Source organism: Diadema setosum, chromosome 1 (assembly GCF_964275005.1).
Source record: "Diadema setosum chromosome 1, eeDiaSeto1, whole genome shotgun sequence".
NCBI lineage: Eukaryota > Metazoa > Echinodermata > Echinoidea > Diadematoida > Diadematidae > Diadema > Diadema setosum.
In genome coordinates, this window is record NC_092685.1 from 12799239 (window position 1) to 12827220 (window position 27982).

The following is a 27982-nucleotide window of genomic DNA, read 5'->3' on the forward strand; positions in this document are numbered from 1 at the left end:
ATCCATCAACAATAGGTTTCGCGTCGGCCATTCCATGAATACAACAACAACAACAACAACAACAACAACAGATACACTGATACGCTGCAGAATGATCATCTACTACGTTTATTTGAAAATATATATTCATTTGACAGTTAATTGTAACGCTTTGATAACAATATGATAGATGCGAACGTAAACATACTGAGTTACGATGTATACCCCTCACCTTGAAACAAATTAAAGGATTGTTAAAGGAAAAAAAAACACACTAAAATTCCTTTAAAACGACTTTAATGACAGAAGTAATAGATCCTATGAACCACTGAACATCAAACACAGAAACTCATTAAATCATCCAACTGGTCCTGAGAACTAGTCTTCCCAAACATTCTACACTAACCATTCACCATTATTGCAGTGAAGGAATCGTGAAAACGGATTTTTCGAAATCCAGCAAACAAAACTATCATCATCATCCTATGATTGTCAGAGAAAAGAAAAAGGCATAAATGCGTCATAAAAACACCCACGTTTTACATTTTGGCAACATACCGCACTAGATTAGCCATTAAAAAAAACCCAGCATAATACAAATTATCAATAAAAACAACAGAAATCATCTGAAAGAGACCTATAGTTTTGCCATGGTTAAAAGCATTAAGTAAAAGTGATGAGTAATTCCTTGACACCCAAAGGAAAAATTACTTACAAAAAAAGGGGGAAACATATATTAAATGATACCTAAAAAAATGATTGCGTGACTAAACACTACAGTTCGTGGCGTTGTGAATAAAAAAAAAAACAAACAAACAAAAAAAAAAAAAACCGCATAACAGCGCGTGCCATAGCACTCTAATCCACAGGCACAGCTGTAACCGCAAACAAACCACAACCCACGGGCCGACAGTCTGGCCCAGTATACATTGTATAATGATGAAGGAAGATGCTTAAATGAGCACTGTCAAATCTCTCCAAACCAGACTTGCCGTCTTTCCGAAATCATCATCGATGCATTAGACAATGAACTTAATTCACGCAATTCATCAAGTCTTTGGCACATGAGGCGCTAACCTGTGATCAAAACAGTTAACCACATTACTTGAAAGCCCACCATCTTTATCCAGCCGCCCTGATGTCACCATTCGCTAAGCAATGTATAATCATTACATCAATGATAACCAAGAATTTGACGTGAATCTTCGTCTTTCTAGTGAATCAAACGAGGCACAGTAAAAGATAAGATTGCTATGTACTCATAACCACACTCAATACGCTGGGCGGAATTGTCAAGTCAATGGCGTTAGCACACGCGCAGCATAAAGACACCCGAAATTACGGACTGCAGCTCTCTTCTACTCGGCGGCTCTACCATGTGACACTGGAGTAAAAGACGCCACAAATAGATCAAATAAAGAATTAGTCAGTGTCTGATGGAATCAGAAAATGTTCGATTTTGCCTGACGATTCACACAGGGGTGACACAGCACACAAACAAGTCCACTGAAGCTAAACAGCGCCCTCTTCTGACTGTTTATTAACAGTTATAGCTGCGTGCATGAAGAGGCACTTGGTTGAAGGAGACAGTAACAAATTTGATATACAGTAGTTTATTTCCTACGACTCTCTGTCGGTTTCTTTCACATAACTATTTACTGATCCAGTCTTTCTCCTTTTGTGTTTCTCACTTTTCTTCCGTTGCATATTTTATTTCTATCGCCTTTTCATAACTTCACACAACACAAAAAGTGCAAACCATCACCAAAGTTCCATCCCGTTTCTGAGTAGAATGCATTGATAGGATTTGAAGTGAGTCTCTATAGGGCACAGAGACTCACATAGAGAACATACATAAATTTGCCACACAGTTACTAAGTTCACCTACCACATTCACACCAACAATGACTAATGATATCAAATTGTCCATGATTGTGTCAAATCATCTCCTCAGTTTACAAAAGAGCAGTAAATTGAAAATCATTGATTCTGTCTAAACCGTCATCATGGATTATTTTGTGTGCCCCTGATTCAAAATGAATGATAACCACTTAGCCACCCTAAATAAATTTGGCAAGTATTGTTACTTTTATCTTTATTAAAGCGCCAACATACTGTTGAATGTGGCTGTATGTCATTAAGTGAGGTTTTCAGTGCACAAGCTTGTTTCCATGACAACCATGAGAATAATGATAACAAACTGTCAGAGATGCCTTTAAAAAATCAAATCAATGATCACTTCTCCTGTAGAAGTTTCCCTCCGTACTCTTCCCAAGGCAGGACAGAGCTTACACACTATACAAAAATGCACTTCCCAGAATGCAGTAGCACCATCACATACAAACACATTTTATGTATAATGAAAGGCATCTTGCGTCTTTTGGTTTCTTTTGTGTGATACTGACCTAGAGATCTGCCATTTGCCAAAGTCTCGATTCAAGGCAACTGGTCTTCAACATGACTGGAATACAGATCCCAGCTTTTGATAGCCAGGGACTCCAAATCACACTTTTCCTGTCATCCAAGTTCCCACCCTTTCAATTAAGAGGAAATTTCCATGACAATGACATTATCATTTGATGTGAATTTTGCTCTTATGTACTATGTCAATCCCTGGTTTATTTGTTTGTTCTTTTTTATTCTGTATTGTCTATTTCCACCTTGGGTAATCTTTCGCTGAAATACCATGCAAGATGTAGGAATTGCAGACTGAGATAGAATCAATGCCATTGAAAATTGAATGATGATAAAATTACATCACTGATTATCTCCTGAGAATGATCTTCATTTTAAAAAGAAAAGAAAAATGCTAGACTTGTTGATTGGCAGCTGCTCCAACTGTTCCTGGCTGGAACCAGGTCATCACGAGTGTAGGTAACCGTGGTACTTTTCAGGGAGTGTATCCAGGAGGCCTGGACAGATGGAAAGGAGAAGGAAGAAAACAGCTTAAATGAGTGTCGGTAGCAACTGAACAAGTCTGTGGAAATAATTGCAGTTTGTAGGCAAAGGGTGAATGAGGCCACATACCAAGTGCCTTTAATATGAAGCAATCATGAGGTTCATTTTTGAAATCAATTGGTAACCTCTTTACATGAAAGCTTTTTTTTTTGTGTGGATGGCTAGTCTTGTCGTCAGGTTTGCCCATGGCCAGCCTTTTCAGAAGCTAGCTTAAGTCTTGCCTTACATAGCTGAATGGTAAGTAACTGCTGGCTATCACAAATCCGGGCACATGTTTACTGTTTAGTATGAAAATTTATCGATAAAGAATAAACAGCATTAAAGGGTTGGCAACTGGGAAAGACACCTGGAAAAATGAATTCATTAGTGGTTATCCTGCCTATTGGTTCAATACACAGTGTGTGCACACAGGATTATGAGCATATGACATGATTGGCAAATTAGCCCAAGGTGTCTGCAGTTGTGTCTAGCACAAGTGAGAAGGTTAGAGTGGTTACAGTGAAATAGAAGCAAAGAAAAAGTTATCCCAGCCATCACTGTAACACAACATAAGAATAAAAAGGTAAGAAAATGTGTTCTCAATAACTTTAAGAAAAAGAATGCAAGGGGCCTTACAGAAGTCATAACCATCCATACTGAATATCATCAAATTGGATATCATATTTATTGTCACATCACCAATTTAAAATAATGTATAGAAAGATTTTCTCTCACGAAAGAATCATTTGTTATGATAAAACCATTTTTTGCTTGGCAACACCAACACAATGTGATATCCTCATCTATTTTTTTTTTTTTATCTATTCATGCCTGCATCCAACACCTAACTTATCATAGACTTAAAACAACACAAGAAAGAAATATCAAATAATCATGTGCACATTGATTTGCAGCACCACACAGTATCTTTTATAACTGTGTTTTTTGCTCCCCCCCCCCCTCCATCAGTGGCTCACACAATGTTGACCAGCATCTGCTTTGATATACATGTACCATAAAGAAAATTAATAAATGAACAAATCTAGAATCCTTTTGATTCCCCTGACCTTTTTCCTGCAGCCAGGTCCTGTTGAAGAGGCGGGCGTAGTATCTCTGTCCTGTGTCACACAAGCATGACACCACAGTGTGACCAGGTCCCAGTTTCTTGGCAACCTGCAACCAGTCAGAAAAATTTTTCTAGGTGAACCATAGTTTCCTTACACCTGCAGAAAACTGTCAATTTTTGCTCTGAAGTGGGCGCATATGCATGAGAAGTGTATAAAATAATGATGTGATAAAACCATTTCAGTTGGGTTGGGATGAAAATGCAAAATATTAGACAAAGAAATACATCAACAGTATTGTAATCTGAAGACATATGTGATCATAGTTGCCATGTAATGTTTAATTTATAAATGATTATCAATAATCAACGAAATAAGCCATAGTAGTATCCATCGAGCTGCCATATGAGTGTGACTTGCGTGCAGCTTCTTGGGAAATACAATTGCTACAGCATGCTTCATCGTGTCGTAGCAATCTACCAACCCACTACTGAGTAGGGAGGGCTCTTCAGAAATTATCATACTCTTTTGCTGTCAAAATACTCCAAAAGAACTAATCATTCTGGCAAATTGCATCACCCAGACGAGTTTGTTGGAAGACCCTACTGATGTAATGCCAGAAAATTGCAATGAAGAGAGATGAATTTTAAGCCTTTCTAAGATCTATGTTTTGCCTTTAAGTTTGTATATTGAAGGTTGCCTTCATCAATGCTCATTTAATTTTTCATTTATATAATATGGGTATAGAATGGTATAATGCATCAGACATGTTTAAAAACAGAACAAAATCAGCAGTCAAGGGTCTGAGAGTATCACAGATCTCCACTGAGGTAGAACAATCGAATAGTGTCATGTTTCGAGATAAAGATTAATCCCTTGGAAAGGTCCTGGATCCTAAACATAAGTTTAACTAATTGTTCCTTGGCCAATTTCTGATCCATCCTCATATCTTATGACAACATGACCACATGAAAGCAGACTTTTTCATTAGGGAGGTTTCATGTTCACCTCACAAATAATTTTATTTCACAAGTATAATATTTCCTAAATGCAAATGTGGGACATGTAAGACAACTTTGCAAGAGGTTGAATTTGCAACTGAGATTCATATCAATGGAACAAGAAAGAAACATATTACTTCTGAAGAGAAAATTTAGTAATTTCCAACCTTAATTTGAACGATGTCTGTTGACTCACAAAATGAATTATGGGGGGATAAACCAACTGCACAATACAGAGTACCAACATAATTTATCTTTTTACTGTACAGAGGTGACCAGGGACTTTTGTTAATGTTAATATTAGATATTCAAAATGTGAACAATAGTTTCATGAAAAACCCTCTATAGAATAAACCGTCACTGTAACGGTTAATTGATAAAATTTGTGATATCTCTTTATAAATATTTGTGGCTTTATTGCAAAATGTTTGTATGGTAGGGTGTTTGTGATACAAATGAATTACACAAATTCGATAATTTCTCTAATCACTGCTCTTAATGTTTAAAAGTGGCTTTCATTTATGAGATTTTGGGGAAATATTTTGCCATTTACGATAAACTCACACACACATGACTTGCGAATGACTACAGTGCTTTATCCCCCCCCCCCCATTTCTGTTTATAGCAACAAGAAAATTAGGAGATAAACCCCGATTACGCTAATGAATCACAGGTGTCTTGAAGCATGCATAGACGCATGCGGTACAGCCCATTGCCATAAAGCTGCGTAATAAATGCCTCATTAGTGGAAGCTTACAAACTCCACAGAGATTAGCTGGATTTGTTGTTTGCATCCTCTCCCCCCCCCCCCCCACCCTCCCATGATCAATAGATGGCTCATTGATGAAATCTGATACAATTCTGAGAATCAAACACGCACCTTTCATAAGATCTTGGTGTATATCTAGGCAAATTTCTGCACAGTATTACTTTCATTGACATCGAACTCCGAGAAAGTTGCATTCTGATTTTCTCTACGAAAATAATTTACAGATAAACACAAAAACTGACAAAACAAACAACAACAAGAACAAGCTCTTCTAGACACTGTCTCTCAAGACTGTGGTAGATAAATCGTCTTCCACAGTGACTTGAGTAGAGATCACTTAAAGTGTTTACATCATCAACAACTGTTTCTACTTTAGTTGGAAACAATCACAAATCTCGAGCACTGAACACCGCATTATCTATGACAGCAATAATGCCTCTCCAGGAAATTACAGTTGGGGATCTACTTCTCTTTTTCCCCTGGTATCATAAGTCTCTTCCTCCAACCATCAACCGTAATATGAAGCAAAATGACGAGCCACAGAAAGCTATATTCTCAGAAAAATGTATATGACAACACATGGATGGATCTGTCTCGAATTAACAAAGAGACAAACGGTACATTTGAAACAAAATACAGTCTGACCTTGATTATTTGGTCATCTCTTATCCACACTTTTCAATTATCCTGATATGTTCACACAGTAAGGACAAATGTAAAAAAAAAAGTGATTTAAAAGTCAATATTAACTCACAAAACTCACAAGATTTACCTATCATATTCCCAACAGAAACAGGATATGAATTACATCACCATGTTTTAATTTTCATTAAAAAGGGGACTATTGACTTTAAGTGCTAATCTTGCACATTATTTATATTCATTTAAATCCTATAAATTCCGTACTTTGCTGCATCTAAAGTGGTATACAAATGTACATGAATGGTTCTATGGACAATCTAGGATGCTATGGACAATAAGGTACACACACAGAGCACACTTTAATTGTTGGAACTTTCAAGTAATGTGATTTTTTTCAAGGAAATGTCTTTGACATTTATCAATAGATAGTAGACTGTTCCCTATTTTCTTTTAGCACTTTTTTTTTGGGGGGGGGGGGGGTGGAGGGAGGGAATTTTTAAAAGTAATTTCTTTCTTTTTTTTAATGAAAAAGTTTAATGAATTAGAAATATTTAGTCCAATTCAGCACTGCAAAAGAATTCAAGAGCATTGTGTGCAATCTGCAGTGAGATTGGTGCTTCATCCACCATGAAGCATCTTTCAGTTGTTATTATCAATATCAGTGAGGATACAGGTTTTGCACAGCTTTGGTATGATAACTGAGATCAACTTCAATGCCTTACTCACTCAAAAAAAAAAAAAGATAAAACAAAAACAAAACCACAAAGTTGCAAAAATATCTGGAGCTGTTGTTTGAGAGGACTTTTTCTTGATCTAAAACAAAGCATAATGACCAGGTTTGCAAGCATACTTCTATAAATAGTTTTTATGATATGTATCCAAGGATGTAGAGCATAGACCAAAAATTGCTCGGATGATACAGAGAGCATTTCACAAAACATCACAGGACGGTTGCCTTATCTCTTGTTTGCCGCCGCTATGTGCAAATAATCCGCCAACTCGGAAAAGCAAATTGTTGGAATACAAAGTGCTACTTTATGGCCCAATCAAAATACAATGGAATCATTATAGAATGATTAAGTAGCACTTGACAGCAAATCTCAACTAATTACTTATTTGCTCTTGACAGTTTACGGGCTAAATATCGACAGTTAGTGGTCAAAGATTGGAGGTGGGGGGGGGGGGGGGGAAGAAGGCCTTAACCACCCAAGTCCCCTTCCGGGGGGCTGTAAATACCTCACATTCCTCTGAATTTGATGTGTGAATTTTTGAAATTCCTGCACTTTAAGGGTTTCTTTTTTGCTCAAATCTGTCAAATACCATTTTGTCATATAAGATGACACCTGTAAATGACTATTCAATGATTAAAAGAAAAGGTTCTCAGAAGTAGAATTTAACTAGTCTGTGTTCTAAAGCAAAAATGCAGAAGCAAAAAAAAAAAATGAATAAGCCTATGTGCATGACTTTTTGGCATTCTTCTAAATGTTTAAGATTAATAGGATTACACTTTCTATATTCTTTCCCAATGTGTTTATAAATGCATACGGACTGGTGAAGAAAGCACGCAAGTTTTGGCATCCATCAGCAAAGCACAGTATGCAATAGTTTAAAGTATATAAAATAGAATACGATGCATCTGACTTGTCACGAACAAAAGAGCATTGTGGCAAATATTCAGAATTCGATCCCTCCCTTTCCCCATTCTGGAATTCTATAGATTCAAGCATTACCTGTGCTGTCAGTATATCTGTCTTTATGCGTAAATTGAAGTTATATTTACTAAGTAATTACTTGGTTGACTCGTAAACTTACACTCTGATTTGCTGTGTTGCCTTTTTAATTTTGGTATCTAAACAGTTCATTACTTTTTTGCTGCATAACCACTGTTTAGAGAACTGCAGACTTTCTTTTGTCTTCTCAGTTGTAGCCAACTTATCTATTTCCCCCCCCCCTTGTTGTTTTGTGAATTACACCATTCGTTTACTTGCTTTTCAGTGTCCCTTCTTTCTTTTTTCTCTATCTTTGTGCTTGTCTTATGTTATGTCCCTTTTGTAAATATTTTTTTCTCCATCTATACCCCCATGCTTGTTATAGTTTTATAGTTTTTTGATTTTTTTTTATTAGAAACTCTTGTATTTAATTGAGTTGTTTAATATTTTTTTTTTAATTATGAGGACCCCTAATTTCACAAGCTCTGCTTTTCTATAGAGTCTCCTCGTCTTTCTCCTTTTTTCTGCTTTAACCAGTGTATTCTATTACATTTGTATGCTTATTATTCTCTTGTTAAGTGACACATTCAATGTATTTTATATTGTAAGAAAGGAAGAAAGATGAATGAATTCCTCCCCCACTGCTCTCCACACCACCAACAAAAATATCCAGATAGCAACAATACAAAAACCTGCTGCTTTAATCAGAGCCAGGGAGCAGTTACTTCTTCTATATTTCTTCTTTTTTCTTTATGGAAAACATTTTGTCTTCTTCATGGAAACACACAATGGACATATTACATATACTCTGTAATGGATTCATGACAACTTCTGTAACAACAATGGCCAGAGGAAAGGGAGTATTCTGTCAAGATGTGTCATCTCTCTTTGAATTTGCAAAGAAACTGCTTTCAGGCTTCATTTTCCAGGTAAAACAAGCATTTCCTCCTCTCTGTACTTCAAAATGAATGGGAGTATCACGGAAAGGATGATGGTTAGATTTGTAGCATGTAATGGTTGCAGAGATGACATTTGAAGAGAGATTTGCTGGAAACCTCCGTGTCCCTGGGACCAAACATTGCAAAGGAGTTTGGTGAATAATGTTGACAAAACACTTTATAAAAGAATGTGGCCTTGCTACTGTTGCAGTTACTGCAGTTCGGAGAATACAAACCAACTGGGATAGCTGTAAAACCCTGACAGACTCATTGGAGGTCAACACTAAACAAATGGCAAGAACTAACTTACCCTATTCAATTTCTTTCTTCTTGTTTTTTTTTTGTTTTTTGCTTTTTTTTTTTCTAAGCAATCGACCTTTCTGCAGTATATTCAACATCAACACCAACTGTCAATCACAGAGACACTCACAAAATTTATGGATGACAGTGGGTGGTATGGATAATAAAAGTTCAGGGAGCAATAGCTAGAACATTATGAAGACTTTATAATTCTCCATGGACACAAACAGAGAGAGAAGCCATTTTGATCAACAGAGAAAAGTCATAACCAGCATCATGACCAACTTAACAATGATCATGAAATGTCGACTTTGCAAGAATACACCTTTCACTTTTTGTGGAAAATTACCAAGTTGATGTACTATCCTGCTGACAAGAGTCTCTGCACAATGGAATTGAGCGTGAATCTTGAATGCACTTACAAAATTTTGAGTCTACCGAGTTACGAGGATGGAGGTAATAATTATAAGGTCAATCATTGGTACAATCATTAACCCATTGAGGATGGTTTGATTTTGCTACAACACGCATTTCCCATAGATGCTTGCCTGAGTATACTCGGGACTCATCCTCAACGGGTTAAATTTCTGTGTATCTCTTGGCTGCCATCACATGAAATAGTTACGAAATTATTAAAAATCTTCCTCAAAATCATTTCACCCGTTAAATACGAGTCCGGAGTATATTTGGGCAGAGGTCTCTAGGAAATGCGTGTTGTAGCAAAATCAGTTTGTCTTCAACAGGTTAAAGAAGTCAATGAGAACCTGGTGAAACAAACAGTTTTGCTCTGAGACCTTCCTCTCCACATTCAAATTCCAGACAAACTAGAACGTTTCTTGTGACCAATGATAAAAACAAACTCCCCCTCAAAAAAAAAAAAAAGTCCCACACACTCATAAAGATTACTATGAGCAATGGCATTGCTTCATAATAGCATATTGCCTATGTAGTTTTCAGTCAGGTTTGTTTTTCTTTATTTGGGTGTTTTCTGTCTTCATTTTTGCTTCAATCTCCACACACTTTGAAAATCAACGTAGATTTGACAAACCACCTCTGAACAAAAAAAATTTCATGGGACAAAACAAGAAACTTGAATAAAAAGATCTTGGGTTGTTGTTTCATCTCACCTCCACAGCTGCCACCACATTCAATCCAGATGATGCTCCGACAAAAAAGCCCTCTTCACTCAACAGACGGAATGTCTACAGAGGAGGAGATAATGATGTGTCGAACAATGTCAAAGAGCCAAATGGGGGATGCATTACATAAATCAGGGATACAAATTCAGCGCAATATTTGTTCAATATTTTATACGAATGTGACGGAAGAAAGGCAGACAGGCTTGCAACAGAAAGATAGAAAGAGAGAGAGGAAGAGATGAATAAATGGACCTGTATTTGAATGGCAGGTACTATGTACAGCGGACAAGCCCAAATTAGTATTCATATAATTCTGTGCCGATTTGTGACAGTGAAATAGACCAGAGATTATCAGAAAAATATCACTGAGCATAATGATGTGGAAAAAGATCTGGTTCACAAATTCAAAAAATCTTGAAACTGCTCTTTTCTAAGCCATGCCCTACCCCCATCCTCCCCTCTCAGTTTTCTTGCACATTTATGAATGCAATATATGCACTAACTAAAGTTCAACCACTGCTGAAATACAAAACAATGGAATAACTTCACTTTTTTTAGGTCACCTCTTGTGACCTTGCACTTTTTCTTGATGGTATGAATGGTATGAAGCAAAGGGTTTCATCACAAAGAAATGAAAAGTTGTCCGGAAAGCAAGCATAAAAAAACAAGGAAAAGTAGAAATTACGCGGTGCGTAATATATGTGACAGTGCACCTCAAAACAAACATAAAGTCGCCAAATATGAATTTTTAGTTAAGACCATATTCTGAAAGAGCAGACTTTAAGCTTTAAAATGATGTATAACTCAAATCAAATGGACTCTCCTAACCTATCTAAATATTGGAAAGAAAGCACAAACTCAGGAAAAGTGTGAACTGAGAAAAGAGGCTCTAAAGTACAGTGTCTATTCAAGCGCTTAATCTTTACCAAACCGCGCTGGCTGTGCGATGAATGGGACAAAAACAGGAAGTAAACCACCAGAGTAACAACAATGAAGGGATTATCAGATTAAACTGAAATTAAGCATGCCTCATTAACAAATTCTGTCCATAATTAATGCCAAATTTCAAAGCAGTAGCGCTATCCTTTCAAAAGTTATTAGAGTTGAGAGTGAAGAGTGTGGACAAGGTTTTTCAAAAATGAAATAAGGACTCTAAAAGACACACCTAATCACACTATTCTCCCAAAAATGTTCGAGATAAACTGCTAAAAAAAAACACTTTCCCGCTCTTTTTATGACCCCAAATTTTAGCATTATGTAAAAGAAGACTTGCTCTTTCAGAAAATATGAAAAAGTCAAGTTCGGCTAGGTTGACCCATTTCACTTATTTTCAGTCCTCACGCAAAATCAGTGTGTGCGACTTTATGTTCGTTTTGAGGTGCACTGTCACATATGTCCCCGCCGGAAGTAGCATTTAGTAGCACAATGTACAATATAGGTAAAAAGATCAAGGTCAAAGGTCAAAGAAGTCAAAGGTCAAAATTTTGAAGCCCTCACCTAGTGCCATCACATAAGGCAAACGGAATCGAAATCGGGTTAGAAATGGGGAAGGAGTAGCATTTTGTAGCCAATGTACAATGTAGGTAAAAACTCAAGGTCAAAGGTCAAAGAAATCAAAGGTCATAATTCTGTGTAGAAGTTTTGAAGCCCTCACCTAGTGCCATCACATAAAGCAAACGGAATCGAAATCGGGTTAGAAATGGCGAAGGAGTAGCATTTGGTAGTAATATGTACAATACAGGTCAAAAATCAAGGTCAGAGGTCAAAGAAGTCAAAGGTCAAAATTCTGTGTAGAAGTTTTGAAGCCCTCACCTAGTGCCATCACTTAAAGCAAACGGAATTGAAATCGGGTTACAAATGGCGAAGGAGTAGCATTTTGTAGCAAAATGTACAATATAGGTCAAAAATCAAGGTCAAAGGTCAAAGAAGTCAAAGGTCAAAATTCTGTGTAGAAGTTTTGAAGCCCTCACCTAGTGCCATCACATAAAGCAAACGGAATCGAAATCGGGTTAGAAATGGCGAAGGAGTAGCATTTTGTAGGCAATGTACAATATAGGTCAAAAATCAAGGTCAAAGGTCAAAGAAGTCAAAGGTCAAAATTCTGTGTAGAAGTTTTGAAGCCCTCACCTAGTGCCATCATATAAAGCAAACGGAATCAAAATCGGGTTAGAAATGGCGAAGGAGTAGCATTTTGAAGCAAAATGTACAATATAGGTCAAAGGTCAAGGTCAAAGGTCACAACTGAAATTCTGTATAGAAGTTTCAAAGCTCTCATGTAGTGCTATCATATAAAGCAAACAGAATCAAAATCGGGTTAGAAATGGTGAAGGAGTAGCATTTTGAACATTTTGATCACACACGGACGCACGGACGGACGCACGGACGGACGCACGGACGGACACACGGACACACAGACACACACACGTACGGAGCCCGTTTCATAGTCCCCTGCTCGAACTCGTTCGGCGGGGACAACAAAAGCACTGACTTCAAAAACATAACAAACTAAAAACACAAAATTTCTGCTCTGCTAGTTCATTGGCACTGTGAGAGCTTTGAGAAAAAGTCATGATGCTATATCAATGACTCCATAAAAAACAACAAACTCTGTACAGAGCATATATTTGCTGTGCTATGATCATAAAGACAGCACTGTTGACATTGGCTCATCACAGCATCCTTGTGGCCATTATGTCGGCTCCGATCGTGGCTTTTATTAAAATAATCTGTTTACACTAGCGTAATCATAATGCAATTAACCCTGTAAAATGGGATATTACTCAAGCAAGCACAACACACACAGACAAACTTTGGGCTGAACAGCATATCAAAGTGCCTGGAAAACTTATCTAGCCACAAAACTTAAAATGAAAACTATAACGGCACTTCACACAAATATAGCAAGCCTCTTGGTTGTTGCAGTTGTTGCTCCAGTTTTGCTATTTATAGCAGTAATTTTTATATGTCCTTGCACAAATGGAGCATGACTTAATATCAGTTGTTGCAGTTTTTGCTAAAGTTTTTGCTATAGTAGTCATTTTTATATGTCCTTGTACAAATATAGCAAGCTTTATATCAGTTGTGGTTGTTGTTACAGTTTTTTCTGAGCAATCATTTTTATATGTCCTTGTACACATATAGCAGGCTTAATTCGGTTGTGGTTATTGATGCCATTTTTATACGTCCTTCCACACATATAGCAAGGTTGATATTGGTTGTTGCTGTTGTTGTTACAGTTTTTCTATAGCAATCATTCTTATATGTCCTAGCACTAATATAGCAGGCTTAATTTTGGTTGTTGTGGTTGTTGCTACATGCTTTTTGCTATAGCAGTGTTATTTGACCAAACTGGCACAATTTCATATTTGTTTCCCTCACAAAATATAACACTTCAGAGAAAGCAGTATTTTTTTTTTTTAAAGGTGACTAAGAATCAAATTTTTAAGGGGGCATGCATCTCAACAGATTTGCTTTGACTTACACACAATGAATGTTGCTTACCTTGACTACACATCAATTGTTGTACATGTATCTATATTCTCAACATGCTTCCTTCATATTCATGGCAGCTGCAAGCTTGTATAAGGTTTGCCCTGGGCTTGACTCACATATGAACAACTCACTTAAAACAGCAAAGCCAAGCTTTAGAGATTAAAAAAATAAATAAATAAATAAAAACTTAATTAAGATATGCATCTGGATTCACTAAAGTACTGAGGAATATTATACACAAATGATATATTTCCATTCCTTAAAAATTTGCTCTCATGGATGTGATTTCTCTGGATGAGGCAGGAAATCCCCATGACCTTTTGCCTAGTTTTCAAGCATGATGGAATGTAAAAATCTCTTCTCATTAAGAGAAACAACAGGATTTTGAGTTTTACAAGAGAAAATAAAGCAATCACACTGATATGCATTGAAAGACCTCTCACCCACTTTAAACTTGTAAATTCTTGTTTTACAAGAGGCAAGCACCACCAAGATAGAGTAAGTTATCCATGTTTTTGATCTTTTGATTTATTGTCACCAAACAGTGAAGTATTCAAAGAGGAATAAAAGAAGATGTAGCAAGAGCATGACCTTTCCTCCAGTTTGCAATTCATTACACTATTGCAGCTTTCTATTGACTGGTCCCTTATCGCTGGCACTTTAATTGGAATTGATTGGTGTGAATGCTTTCTTACAAATCAGGGCGCTATCAGACACAGAGCACCAATTGTGGACCATTCACACTATTTGCAGACAGGGTTCACTGGGTGAATGATGTTGGGCGAAGACAACGATTGATTTGGGATGTTCATTCCTACTTCGGTACAGTGGCTCTAATTTTCGAACACTGCAGTCTTACGGTGAAAAAGAGCATGCATGTTGTGCATGGATTTAATTGGTTTTAATGATGTCACATAATTCTACAGTAATGACTTTGGCTTGGAATAATGGAAAAAGTTCTATTTCTTGTTCTTTTGCTTTCACTATACTGTTGTTGTTGTAGATGTGTTTTGTTTCAGTCTTTTTTTTTCAGACAGACTTCTAGGTACATAACTCATTGCAAAAAAAAAAAAAAAAAAAAAAAAAAACAAGCTATAGATGGTAAATATGCAGCCTCTTGGTACATAAGAAAACACTTCCAAATAATTCATTAAAAAAACAAAAACATAAACAAGAAGTCATGGAAATAGGATGCCAGCCAATAAACAAAAGTAATTATTTCAAATTCAGGTTTGGTGTGCATGTATTACAATTGAATAACCAGGTGACAATAGACTCTTATGAGTATCACCATCTTAACTTATACAACATTATCACATACACACAGAAGGAGTATGAAGGTGAAACACTGCTGAATTGATAAAACTGCACAGTCATGACAGATAACCATTTCATTGGGTACAAGATTTATGAACAAATTACAAAAATCTCCTAAATGATGTGTGGAGTGCTTTAGTTTAATAGGAAAGGGAAGGGTGAAGTAAAGAATACACTGTTACTTGACTGACCATATTCACGGCATCAACATCCTGGATGCAGATGGCTTCATCCACGGGGGCGCCCTTCATGTTGTTGGTGACACGCCCCTGACCTATGCCCTCGGTGATGGAGGAGCCGGGAGAGCGCTCTATCTTGCCGTGGGTGAAGAAGTTGTAGAGGACGCTGCCCTGGGGGTCCGCTAGCACCACCTTCACATCTTTACTCTTCTCCTTCATGTACATCCCCACACCTGTCATGTGACGTATCACAGACAGAGGAGCGAACATTTATTAACCCACTGAGGATGAGCTGATTTTGCTACATATTAAACAAATTTTCCCATCAACACCTGTCCGAGTATATTTGTGACTAGTCTTCAATTTTTGACCTATTGAGGCCAAGAAATTATAGTCTAGTGGTTTGATGCGAAACCTTTTTACCATAATTTTTGTACAATTTACAGTTAGTGTTTCATGCATGAGGTAGAGTACAAAAATTCTTTCATATGATAGTCTTTGTTGTTGTTGCTGTTGTTTTGATGTGAATGTTTGTCTCAGTTGCAGAAAGTCTCTTCATACCCTTTCTGCCCTTCTAGGTGCAGACAAGCTAAATAAAGACTGGCATTTGATTGTAGAATCATGCCTACATGTTAGACTTGGAAAGCAGTTTGAATTTGCCAATATACATGTACCACACAAAGAGGTTTCAAAAAGTGCTAAACATACCTGCCAGGGTTCCACCAGTTCCAGTTCCAAATGTCACAGCACTCACCTTGCCCTCTGGAAACAAACAGCAATAACACTAATAATAATAATAATAATAATAATAATAATAATAATAAGAATGATAATGATAATAATGATGATAATATCAATAGCAATAATATGATAATAATAATAATAATAATAATAATAATAATAATAATAATAATAATAATAATAATAATAATAATAATAATAATAATAATTATTATTATTATTATTATTATTATTATTATTATTATTATTATTATTATTATTATTATACAATAATAATGCAACTTCACAAGTGGTCAAATTAGTGATCATGGAGTACAAGTAAGGAACACAGAACACAGAAACACACGGGCAAGTTACACTCTTCTATACGCCCTGGTAGGGCACTGAACTGTGTAATACTATGCTTCTTAGTGGTTCTTATTTCTCTTCATTCAATGTATTCAATTCATTCAATTCTTCATTCAATGTAACCTTTATTTGACAATAGCAACACTGTATCATGGTTATTTGTATGTAAATATGTGAATACATTACTGTAATCTATAGTCATGTACGTATGTATTGAGAGTTGATCTGGCAAGCCTTCCTCTCTTTCTGACTCTTTCTCTCTCTTCTATTATCCCTCTTATCCATGAGCATCATGTAGGACTCCCCTTCTCTTATTGCATTAACATATTGTATCATCGGTTGCCAAAGGGTCAAGCTTATAGCTTATTATTGGCGACCGTTCCGTATGGTAATGTAATTCATAACACATGTACTGTAATTATGTCACAGATGTATATGTAATGAAAATTGTAGAAATTGTAGAAACTAGCTATAATGAGTATCATGAATGTTTTATTATATTGATAAAAAAAAGAATTGTAAATGATGCCATACAGAGAATGAATAAATCAAGTCAAGTCAAGTCAAGTCAAGTCAAGTCAAGTCAAGTCAAGTCAAGTCAAGTCAAGTCAAGTCAAGTCAAGTCAAGTCAAGTCAAGTCAAGTCAAGTCAAGTCAAGTCATGTCAAGTCAAGTCAAGTCAAGTCAAGTCAAGCCAAGTCAAGTCAAGTCAAGTCAAATCAAATCAAATCAAATCAAATCAAATCAAATCAAATGTATGATTGCACATCACATTCTCAAAGGTCATGGCTAACCTGTCTGCTGCCAGATCTCCGGTCCTGTGGTTTCTATATGGGCCTGGCGGTTGGCAGTATTGTCAAACTGGTTGGTCCAGATGGCATTCTCCAGGGAATCAGCATAGCGTTTGGCCTTTGTGACAAAAAGCAGAAGGCGACATGAGCTAATGAAGCAGTGTTCCAATTAAAAGTAATTAACAAGTGGAAGGAAATCAAAAAAGAAATAGAAAATCAAGAATTATGATAAACACCATACAGTCACAACAGGATAAAGAAAACAAAATATTTGTTCTTTTCCTTGAGGAAAGTGAATATTGCCTTTCTGTAAATAATTATGCAAGATGAAAACATACAGTCTATACTGACCACTGTCTATAGCAGCCACCTGTCTACTAAGGCCACTTTTTTCTGCCCCCTTGGGTGGCCACTGTAGACAGGTTTGACTGTACTAGTACTCCTAATGGCTTAAAGGTAGGGGATACCTTTTACAGACCTCCCAAAATGCAGCAAAACATTAAATATGAACCTCAGGGGACTTGTTTAGGCCACTGCTGAGAAATTTGGAAGTCAACAGTTATCTACAATTTGAATAATGCACAAAACTCAACTACTCAGTAGTTCTGTGTGTCAGCCACACTTAAGCCTTTTTGTTGCAGTCTTCTGTATGTTTTTTATCTATAAACACAAATCTAAAAATATAAGAGCTGATGTAATAACATATAGAGTGTGTGGCAAGAATGTATATGGAAATGTTTGTAAGTTTTGATGAACTTTCTTCACAAAATATACATGATGGACACACATGCAGTGCACGGGTCTGCAAAGGTAGCCTAGTAATGTACTGGAATTTACGGTGAGCCCCGAAAAAAATTCAATTCAAAATCTAACGGTCAATAAAAATGTACTAAATGTTACCTTCCACTTTCAATACTTTATGGGAGCTTCTAAAATGATACTCTCTTCAACATACCACTGTATTTATACAACTCTTCATTTATAAGGCATGCAAATGGGATTCCCTACCTTTAAGTCCTGAGTCTTATAGTGTTGCAAATTCAATACAGATAGGAAATCACATCAGAAAGTAAGAATTGTGTGAAAGAAGAAGAGGGATTCAACATGGATGAGAGTATTTAGTGAAATATACAGCTGTAACAAAATTCAGCGCATAGCCGTTTCCTGCCTTTTTCTTTTTTTTTTTATTTTTTGCTTTCAGTTCATGCAGAAAGGTAATGAAAAGAGTTTTGTGTGTTTTCTTTTTCTGTGCACCCATATCTACAGAAGAAGCTGCAAACAGTTTGCCAAAAGTGGTGTGTAAGCTACCTAAGTGCACATTATCAATGGATAACCTCTTGTTAGATAATAACCACACACATCGTGTGTGACAAAAATGTTTACTAACACCTGTTGAGAATGTTGAGGTTATCTACGCCCTTCAGTGCCACATTCATGTACACTTGCCGCTGAAAGAGTGGTACATGGCCAAAGGTTGAGTTTAAATGTGCTTCAAGTTAAAAAGCCAAACAACTTGAAAAGTGCACAGAAATTAGGGTGAGATTCTGTATAGTAACAACAGTCTATCATCTGAAAAGGTATGACATTTAAATGCACAGGTCACTTCTTGATAACACATCTCTGGAATAGGCCTGAGCATCAATTTATTTTTGTGGCCTTTTTCCACTTTTAGATTCTGAGATAGAAGTCAACATAGAGGTATTAAATCTCATAATAACCCCTTTCAGACAAATACACCTCAATGTCAATTTTGGCGTGACTGTGTTTGCTCTTTCTAGGGGCATAATGGGTGTATAATGGCACTTAGCTTATCTACGAGTAAATAAAGCGTTGCCTAATTATCTCTTCATGAGATAGTAATTACTTAATAAAAATATGAAAAACAACAATGACATAGATTTGAGATGCAGTTTGTGGTGCTACCAAAATTAGAATCAAAGTCCATGAAGGCCTCTAAAATGCATTATTACATCCAGTTTCCAACTTAGGCATGACTGTTTCCCTTTTTCAGATCCAATTTTGTTTTTTAGTCGCATGAAGGAAAACATTTAGGTTTCATACAAATATTTTGTTCTATTGTCTAATGTGCAAAGAAGAGAATGTTATGATAGTCTATATTATAATAATACCAGTGCCATCAGCACTGAATCAATGAAGGACATGGGAGAGGCAAGACACTAACCATTTATTTTTTATGACTACCCATGCACTATCCAGCTATCATGCAAAGTAATGTTGCATAGGAAGAACTAACAACATGCGTATTCCTATCGTTCTCCAAGGCACATCTTCCTTAAAGGTGCATAGTCCCGGTAGTGTAGAGGGCGCTGTTGATGATACTGCCGATCACCGTTAGCATTGATACAAAGATTACCGAAGTTGAGCTGTCATCAAGAGTAAAGTGCGTAGGTGTTGCTAAGTAACGTTGCCTTCATTGTCTTCTCTGCGCATTGCGCAGTCTGTAGTAATGCCAGGGTGCGTGCATACTGTACGAGCTGAAATTTTCGTGTACAGATATTTTCGCGAATTGCTACTAGGAGGACATTTTCAAGTGTTGTTAATTTCGCGGTTGCGAGGTCTAACTGTATTTATCTATTCGCACGTTGTTATTTTCGCGGTTCAAAGGCGATTCACGAAATTCGCGAAAATAAAACCACCGCGAAAATTTCAGCTCGTACAGTATGTGCTTGTTATTATGACATCACAAAAGAAGTTTGCTAAAGCTGTCATCCCCCTCAGCCGAATCATGAGCCGAACTGTGATCCGACCACTGACTACAGTGAATCGGACTTCTTCGGACTCGTTGAAGTGGGCCACAGCGTAAGCGCTAAAGAGGAGTCGATAGCGTAGGTCTCTATAGGAAACTTGCACCGTGCGCCCGTGTACACATTTGACTAAAAACCGGGACCATGCACCTTTAAATTGCGTGCATTCGCGCTATTTACCTGGGCAAACAATGATATGCTGATCAAATCTATTTTGGTCTATATTCATCATGTACAACACCATAGTTGGAGAGATTGGGCGGTGGGGAGGGTATGGTGGGGTGATGAGAGAGTAAAGGTATTACCTGGTGATTGTAGTTGTCTGGATTGTCAAAAGGCACGGCAGGAACGGGAAAGACCTCTGCTCCGAGGAGTCTGAGCATGTCGATCTTCTCTTGGCTTTGTGTGTTGGGCATGAAGATGACACACTTGAAGCCCATGGCATTGCATATATGGGCTAGACCAATTCCTGTATGCATACAGAAACAGAATGCATCATGATATCCAGTCACTTAACAGCTTAACAACAGAACAATTTCACATCAATATTTACTGCACTTTAAAACTTTCACTCTATTTAGGCCGTCTCTGAAATCAAGAATACTGATCATACTGTTGTTTACTGTTAATTCTACAGTGAATCAGGCTTGTATAATAACCTGGAAAATATCTAAAAATGCTTTACAATGCAACATTAATACATAAATTTAAGAAAAAAAAAAGAGTCTCTACTGCGGGAGGGTGGTACAGTTGTATCCCTATTCCACACCCTACCCCTGATTGGTTGCTTTTCTCTTGCTATTAAAGTGCATCCGACATCAATACAATGGTTTGGGTAAGGCAACAAAGCTTACAAAAATGTAATCTGTTCCTGAATCATACATCTGGTTTACATTCTATTTTTTTATTTCCAAGTCAGTTTACTAACATTTCGAAAGAACAACAACAACATCAGCAACAAAACTTCAAACAACTCTTGATGAGGTCATCCTCTAATCATATTGTAATTATAAGCTGAAATCTTTGAATCAAGCACTATCTATGCCCTCACAGCAAGAGCAAAGTCTTAAAAAGTTTGGCATTGCTACAGGGAAATTTCATCAGTTCTGAAAATGTTTGTGGTCACGTGTTTATGCCGAGATAATGTTTCAAAACTAGGCACAGTCTATAAGATAAGGTAAAATCCGACCAAATGAAATCTCAAAAGAGTGTTTCACCATGTATGCATGAACCTGCTAATTGCATTTGGAATCTGCAAATCAAGTATTATTTTATTTTCTTCCTCCCAAAAGGTTTAACCAATCTTGGTTGCAAGGATACACAGCATACAATGCACTGCTTTTTGTAACTGTAGAATGGCTGAGCTTGGAAAAGCAAATACTTTAATACCGTGCCTCAGTACGTCCCATAAAAGCGATCTTGGACTCCATTTACCTGTGTTTCCTGCAGTCCCCTCAACTACAGTACCACCAGGTTTTAGACGACCTGCAATGAAATAAAACACACTCAACAAATTCACATCATTCTTGTCTATTTTATTCCATCTCATCAACATTGCTTTGTGCAACATATACAAGGATAGCAAGGCATGGAATTTCATCACCTGATAGTAGTGAACAGAAACTACAAAATGACATACTGGCAAGACAGACTACATTCAAACAAACTGATAAAATTACTTATAGGGGTAATTTGAGAAATCCTAGTCAAATTGAAGAAGCACCATTTCCTGTACATCAATGTTATAGTCTTGTACTTTAACCTCCACACACAAAGCACTGAATATGTTTTCCTATATTCTCAGGCAAATTTTTATGTCTCTCAATATAAGTTTATGATACAACTTTATCATGCTAGTCCCTTTGTATCATGGACTATCAGTGTTGTATGTATTATGCGTACCACTGCATGCAGGAGTCATTGACTTGTAACTTCCAAACCACATAATTTTTTTTTTTTTTTTTTTTACTGCCTGTTTTCCCAATACATGCTCTATTTTTCATGTGTGTGTATGTGTCGGTACTTCTGGACACAACTTGAATTTTCTCCTTTTTCCTCCATGATTCAAGTGTGGTTTCAGATTATGTCAGTCTCACAGTTTCTAAAGAATATTGCTCTGCACTTCATAGAGTTCACTCGAATGATTAGTGATCATAAATGTAAAATTTACTCATTTCTTGTTTTATTCATGAGCTGCTTTGCTTATACAATATCAGCATGATCTCTCATTAGAACCTATGATCTCTCATGAGAACGTAAAGGTCTTTTATAAACAAGGGCTGCTATCATTTATTACATTGACTCAAGATGGCTGCAACATAATGCACGTATGACTCTTTGCACTGCTTAGGTGTTTAAAAGGTTTGCTGTTGTTGTTCTTTTTTTTTTCTCACCCCAGCTTTGGGAAGCCTTATAAATCTTTCATGAAGCGTACCTTCATCAATTCCCTGCTTGATAAGAAACAGGGCAGCTCGGTCCTTCACTGACCCACCGCCATTTGCAAACTCCGCCTTGACCATAATGTCACATCCTGTCTCTTCACTCACTTTGTTGAGTCGAATGAGGGGAGTTCTGTTGGCCAGCAAGTGATAATATGTGGCACGTCCATAAAAGTAAAAAGATATGGTATAATTTTATTTGCTTGAACACTTGATGGAAAAAAAAAATTAAAGAGGTAAAGATGGAGCTGAAATAATTTTGCCATAGTTCTTTATGTTTCCCACACTTAACTTTGTACACATTATTTTATTTGCACTCAGCTATGTACGCCAAGTGTTAAGAGAGAGGCTAGGTTTGTGTTTTTTGTTTTTCATAAGTCATCTATGATGATATGTGATTGTCTTCTATTTCCCAGGTCTTAAAGGAGAAAAATGACACCTATGAAGATGGCAAAGACAAAATGCCTCAATACAAATAGCTGTATCATTACTTCCTTCTGTAAACAAAATGATCAAAATTGCTTGTTAGCATTTTTGAAATACAAATAATGATCAAAACAACCACTTCAAAATGTACAATATCTTACCTGCCCACCATCCCAACAAAGCCCATGCGTACATCCTGCAAAAATAAAGCAGAGACAGGGATGTGAAAAAGCAAAACAAAACAAGATACACCTTAGAAAGCCTTTACTTGATATGTTATGCTGATCATTCATGGTTTAGATTCTAGAATTTAGTGGAATTGAATCATCTGGATATTTCATTTCATGCAGCATGCATGGTCTCACTTACATATTTTTTTTTTTTTTTGTTTACGAGTATTTGGCCCAGTTTCTCTCACACAATGAACAGCATTTATTTATCAACACAGGTGTGATCTCAAACATAGGAAGAATAATTGGAACCTAAAGGTACATCTTCATTGTCACAACATTTTTGTACACTTCAAAAAGAAAAATCTGTTTAAAATGAAAAATAAAATACTATTACATAATTTATTACTGGTAAAAAAATTGTGTGCTTTTAATTTTTGTGCTGATATGATGTAAGTTGCCCGAAATTCTTAAAATTTCCATCTGAATTACAGTACCTAAAATCTATTACATATAAAATATCATATTATATTATATTATACTATTCTATCGTATTTTATATGTACACACACATAGGCACTAATCTACATTTCAACAAAAAGAAAAGGAAAAAACTAGAAATGTCGCTATGGCGACTGATGCCTCCGCCATAATGCATGATTCTCCCAATAGGTGTATGGTACAATGTCGTCACAATGTGTGATGACAGTTTCACATAACTGGCAAAATATTATAATGACAGTTTTGTCAGAAATATCTTGAATGTTCACTTTCCTTGAAATGGGTTTGCTATAATTGTCTAAGAGTGCAGGTACACATATTTGGAGAATTGAGGATTTTTACTTGACTTCTGATGGACCCTTTTATAAGTTTATGCATTGAGTAATTCTCAAGGTATGAAGAAAGAGTGTAATTACAGTACAAAATAGTTTTTTTTTTTTTTTTTTTTGCATTTAAACCTGGCCTTTGACCCTTAACCTTTTACCTTCTGGTTGGAAATTTCCCAGAGAATCTCCATTAGGTAATACATGCATATATTAAGTTAATAATGTAAGCATTGCATATACTAGTATATAAGGGAAATAGTAAAATTTTGAGGAGTTGACCTTGACCTTTGACCGCCTGAATATTGACCCATGACCCCTAAGTTCCCTAGATAATCCCTGCCAGTCAGTACATGCGTATGTACCAAGTTCCATGAAAATACATTGAACCACTTGCGAGAAAAGTGAAATTGTAACATTTTCACCTAACCTTTGACCTTATGACCTTTGACCTTATGACATGAAACTCTCTCTGGAGAATCTTTACGCAGTAGTTCATGTCTACACTAAGTTTTAAGAACATACCTTCGGGCATTGCATAGATATGGGGGAAATAGCAACATTTTTAACATTTGACCTTGACCTTTTGACCTTTGACCTCTTGCCAATGTCACTAAAATCTACTCAACTAATTGCCCCATCATACATCATCCTTGGACCAAGTTTGGTGAAAGCTGCTTCATCCAGTTTTGAGTAAACACGTAAACAGATAAATCTTAGGATTTGACCTTGATCCTTGACCTCTGACCTCTGTCCGATTTCACTTAAAAACTACTCAAGTAATTGTCCAATCATACATCATCCTCGGACAAAGTTTGGTGAAATTTGCTCTATCCAGTCTTGAGTTATCGCGTAAACAAATACAATTTCATGATTTGACCTTTGACCTTTGACCTTGGGCCGATTTCACCCAAAATCTAATCAAGTAATTGCCCCATCATACTTTATACTTGAACCAAGTTTGGTAAAATTTCAGTCAATGTTACTCAAGTTATCGCGTAAACGAATGCGGACAGACGTATGGACGGACAGACAACCCGAAAACATAATGCCTCCGGCACCACTTCGTGGCGGAGGCATAAAAAAGAGCATGCCCCGTATAAAAATATGAATTGATATATACATGTATCACTGTCAATACTCCTATGGGCTTTTTTTACAAGCCTATAGATATTAGCAGTTTTAACTGATGACACTCACAGACAATGGAAAGACTTCCTTCTCCCCCCCCCCCCCCCCATTCTGTAGCTTATGCACAGATGCATGTATACACACACACACTTGGCAAATGGTGGGGCATTACGTATTATCTTTGGGGAATATAAATAGACTATGGAAGTCTTGCCAAGATAAAGGATATGTGAGATACCCCCCCCCCTTCTATGGAAGGCTTATCTCTATACCTTTTATAATGCAGAGTATATAAATTGCAGATCATGTAACTCTCAGATCTTGTCCTTATCATCTTTATCATTCATGACATGCATCAACAGAGAAATTAGGAAATAGGCCCTGCTGCAGTGTGTGTGAACATCTGTGAGACTGTGTGTTAGCAAGCAAGGTTAAGTTAGGGTTTCAGGTTAGGTGGATAGGATTGGATCTATATGGTTAAAATTAGTCGAGGGACATAAGGAAGTCTTTCCAAAAGAATAAAAGGGAGAAAGAAAAGAAGAAACGAAGGAAAAAAAGAAAGAAGGAAGGATGAAAAGATGCTATGCAGCAGAAATTGGCCCCACTGCTCTATCAATCACGAAGAAACAGCGTTTGGTGGGAGCCGCATTCACACTTACAACTTGCATTATACTGTGAAAGAAAGCCCCACCACTGTACACCACACGTCAGTGGAGCTGAATTTATGAGTATATTACAGGAAAGCCGCCATAGTATATTACAGAGAGGTAGTGGTGGCGCCTATTTCATAAGAATGCCGAGAACTCCATAGACAAACCACTCTGGTCTTTTCATCTTCTCTCTCCCTCTTCCTCTCTCCCTCTCTAAGGATAATTTACTATGCCATAAAGACATATCAGACCCGGGGACATTAATCTTGCAAACGATGACCAATGATCTATAAAGTAAACAAGAAAGTAAATTAGTGTAAAATACAAAATGTGCATTGTATTCTTGTGAAATGAAACTTTTGAACGCTAACCTATTTTACATGTTTTGCATATTTATGACATGCCTAAATAATGACTGCTAGACTGCCAGATCTGCCAGACATAGATATTGATCTCTACACTGTTTTAAAGCTCCATTTCCATTTTAAGAGTAGCGTTTCTTCTGTTGTTTTCTCTACGAACGTTGCACCTTGGTCAATGATGATGACAACGCATTTCTGCTGTGTAAACAAGCAAAGGCCAAAGCAGCATGCGCATGGCCATATGGTTCACGCATGGCCATGGTTCACAACACAACAAAACAGCACAGAAAGAAACGGGTGGGACTGTAATCTATTCCCTGCCCTGCGCAGTCTAGTGGCTCTGCACAAAGCCATGTCCAGAATTAATTTGCAAAGGCTTTCAATGGAAAGGTATGCCCGCTTAACTTACATTTGAAAGACATCGCAGAAATCTTCCTTGATGCTGCTGACAAGCTCCTAAAAGCTCCTTGCTAATTCTCTGCATTGCCGCAGACATATTGGCCATGTAATGACGCTTGTCCAAGGGCAGCTGAAAAGAAGGGGGCGGGGCTTAGAATAAACACAGACTTGTACCATATCACGCTGCTAGACAGTATCGCTCATGAAGACACCCATGTTCTCCAAATATAGTACATGTACAATGATCTTCAAAGGGGGGGGGGGGGGGGGGGGGTATGCGTGTTACCACCTGCCTGAACATTACTGATGACGTCCATGCAGTACAGCACCATACATTGGGACTACGTGTCAGGATTATGCTCCTGGAGACTCAAAAGAGTGACCCAAAGATTGCGTAACATAAGTAAACTGGATAACCGCAACACACGAATAAAAACAGGTGAATGGGATAACTTAATTGCTAAAATAGGGGGGGGGGGGGGATGTCCATGTAACGTATGCATTATAGTAATATCATTCGCCTTTGGATGCAGAATTCTACTTTCTATACTTTCTTTTGTGTTAAATATCTTTTATTGTATTATCATCTTTAATAAAATTTTACAATGTGACATTTGTGTAACAGCAAACTGATATCGTATGTGTCATCAGATGACGCAGTGATCAAGAGTTGGGCACTCGCACAAAAGAAACAGATCAGATAAAGATCCATCGACTATCAATCAATAGGGGTCCTACAAAGCGGCTCTCAAAACCTGTATTTCATAAATAACACAACATAACATTTTTTTTTCCCCCGGAAACTGGCGTAGTTTTCGGACACGGTTTTGAGTTTCCCTTTGTCAAGGCATGACTTCAATCACGGACCCTGAACTGTTATTGGTCATGTTGGTCTGGTAGGCGACAATTTATTATTCGTCATGTGTAGCTCGTCAAAAAGATTGAAAAAAAAAAGAAAGAAAAAAAGATAGGCCTATGTTAGCGGGAGGAGTCGAATGCCTGAAAAGGAGAAAGTGACAGAGAAACAAAAATAACAAAAAGAGATGCTGAAAAGAAAGAGGAAAAGAAAGACATCGACTTCCCAGCAAAAGATAGAATTTAGTTTAATAACTGGAAAAGCATGGAAATACCCACGCATCCCTTGATACATTTGTAATGGAGACAACCTAGGCGGAATCCGCTTGCATTCAAACAAACTTCACAGGATGCTTGGCGTGATCTGAAGAGTGCCGTGTCTGGCGATTCTGAGACACTTACGATTTTAATGTTTGGAACTCGGTTGTCCTGATGCAAGTCATACCAAGGAGGTTTTAGAGTTGGAGTTCCAACTGGCTGTAATTATTCAAACAGTTGTCAGATTTCTATTGATATACAAAAGAATTTCACGGGTGCATTTGTGCCTTTGATGATCGATGTTCAACGCCGCCGTCTTGCTGAGCAATCTGAAAATTCACTGATTTTGAATGTTAACA

General features: G+C 37.1%; 1 protein-coding gene across 1 annotated transcript; it reads right to left on the reverse strand.

The window, feature by feature from the left end:
• Nucleotides 1–80: 80 nt before the first annotated feature.
• Nucleotides 81–26627, reverse strand: LOC140227044 (uncharacterized). Its single transcript, XM_072307478.1, has 11 exons — nt 26521–26627; nt 23136–23170; nt 22545–22681; nt 21545–21595; nt 20416–20579; nt 17349–17463; nt 16175–16228; nt 15479–15699; nt 10467–10541; nt 3984–4089; nt 81–2891 (listed from the first exon to the last, which is right to left on the reverse strand). Exons 1-11 carry the CDS (start codon nt 26614–26616, stop codon nt 2842–2844), a joined length of 1104 nt encoding a protein of 367 aa, XP_072163579.1. The 5' UTR covers nt 26617–26627; the 3' UTR covers nt 81–2841.
• Nucleotides 26628–27982: the final 1355 nt, after the last annotated feature.

Bases quoted from the DNA above. Each gene is read 5' to 3' on its own strand.
- LOC140227044 (XM_072307478.1), bottom strand. From the start codon at position 26,616: ATGGCCAATATGTCTGCGGCAATGCAGAGAATTAGCAAGGAGCTTTTA. The intron at 15,700-16,174 runs GTATGTTTAGCA...GTCACATGACAG, and splicing joins AACTGGTGGAACCCTGGCAG to GTGTGGGGATGTACATGAAG. The intron at 4,090-10,466 runs GTGAGATGAAAC...GACTGGTTGCAG, and splicing joins ATGTGGTGGCAGCTGTGGAG to GTTGCCAAGAAACTGGGACC.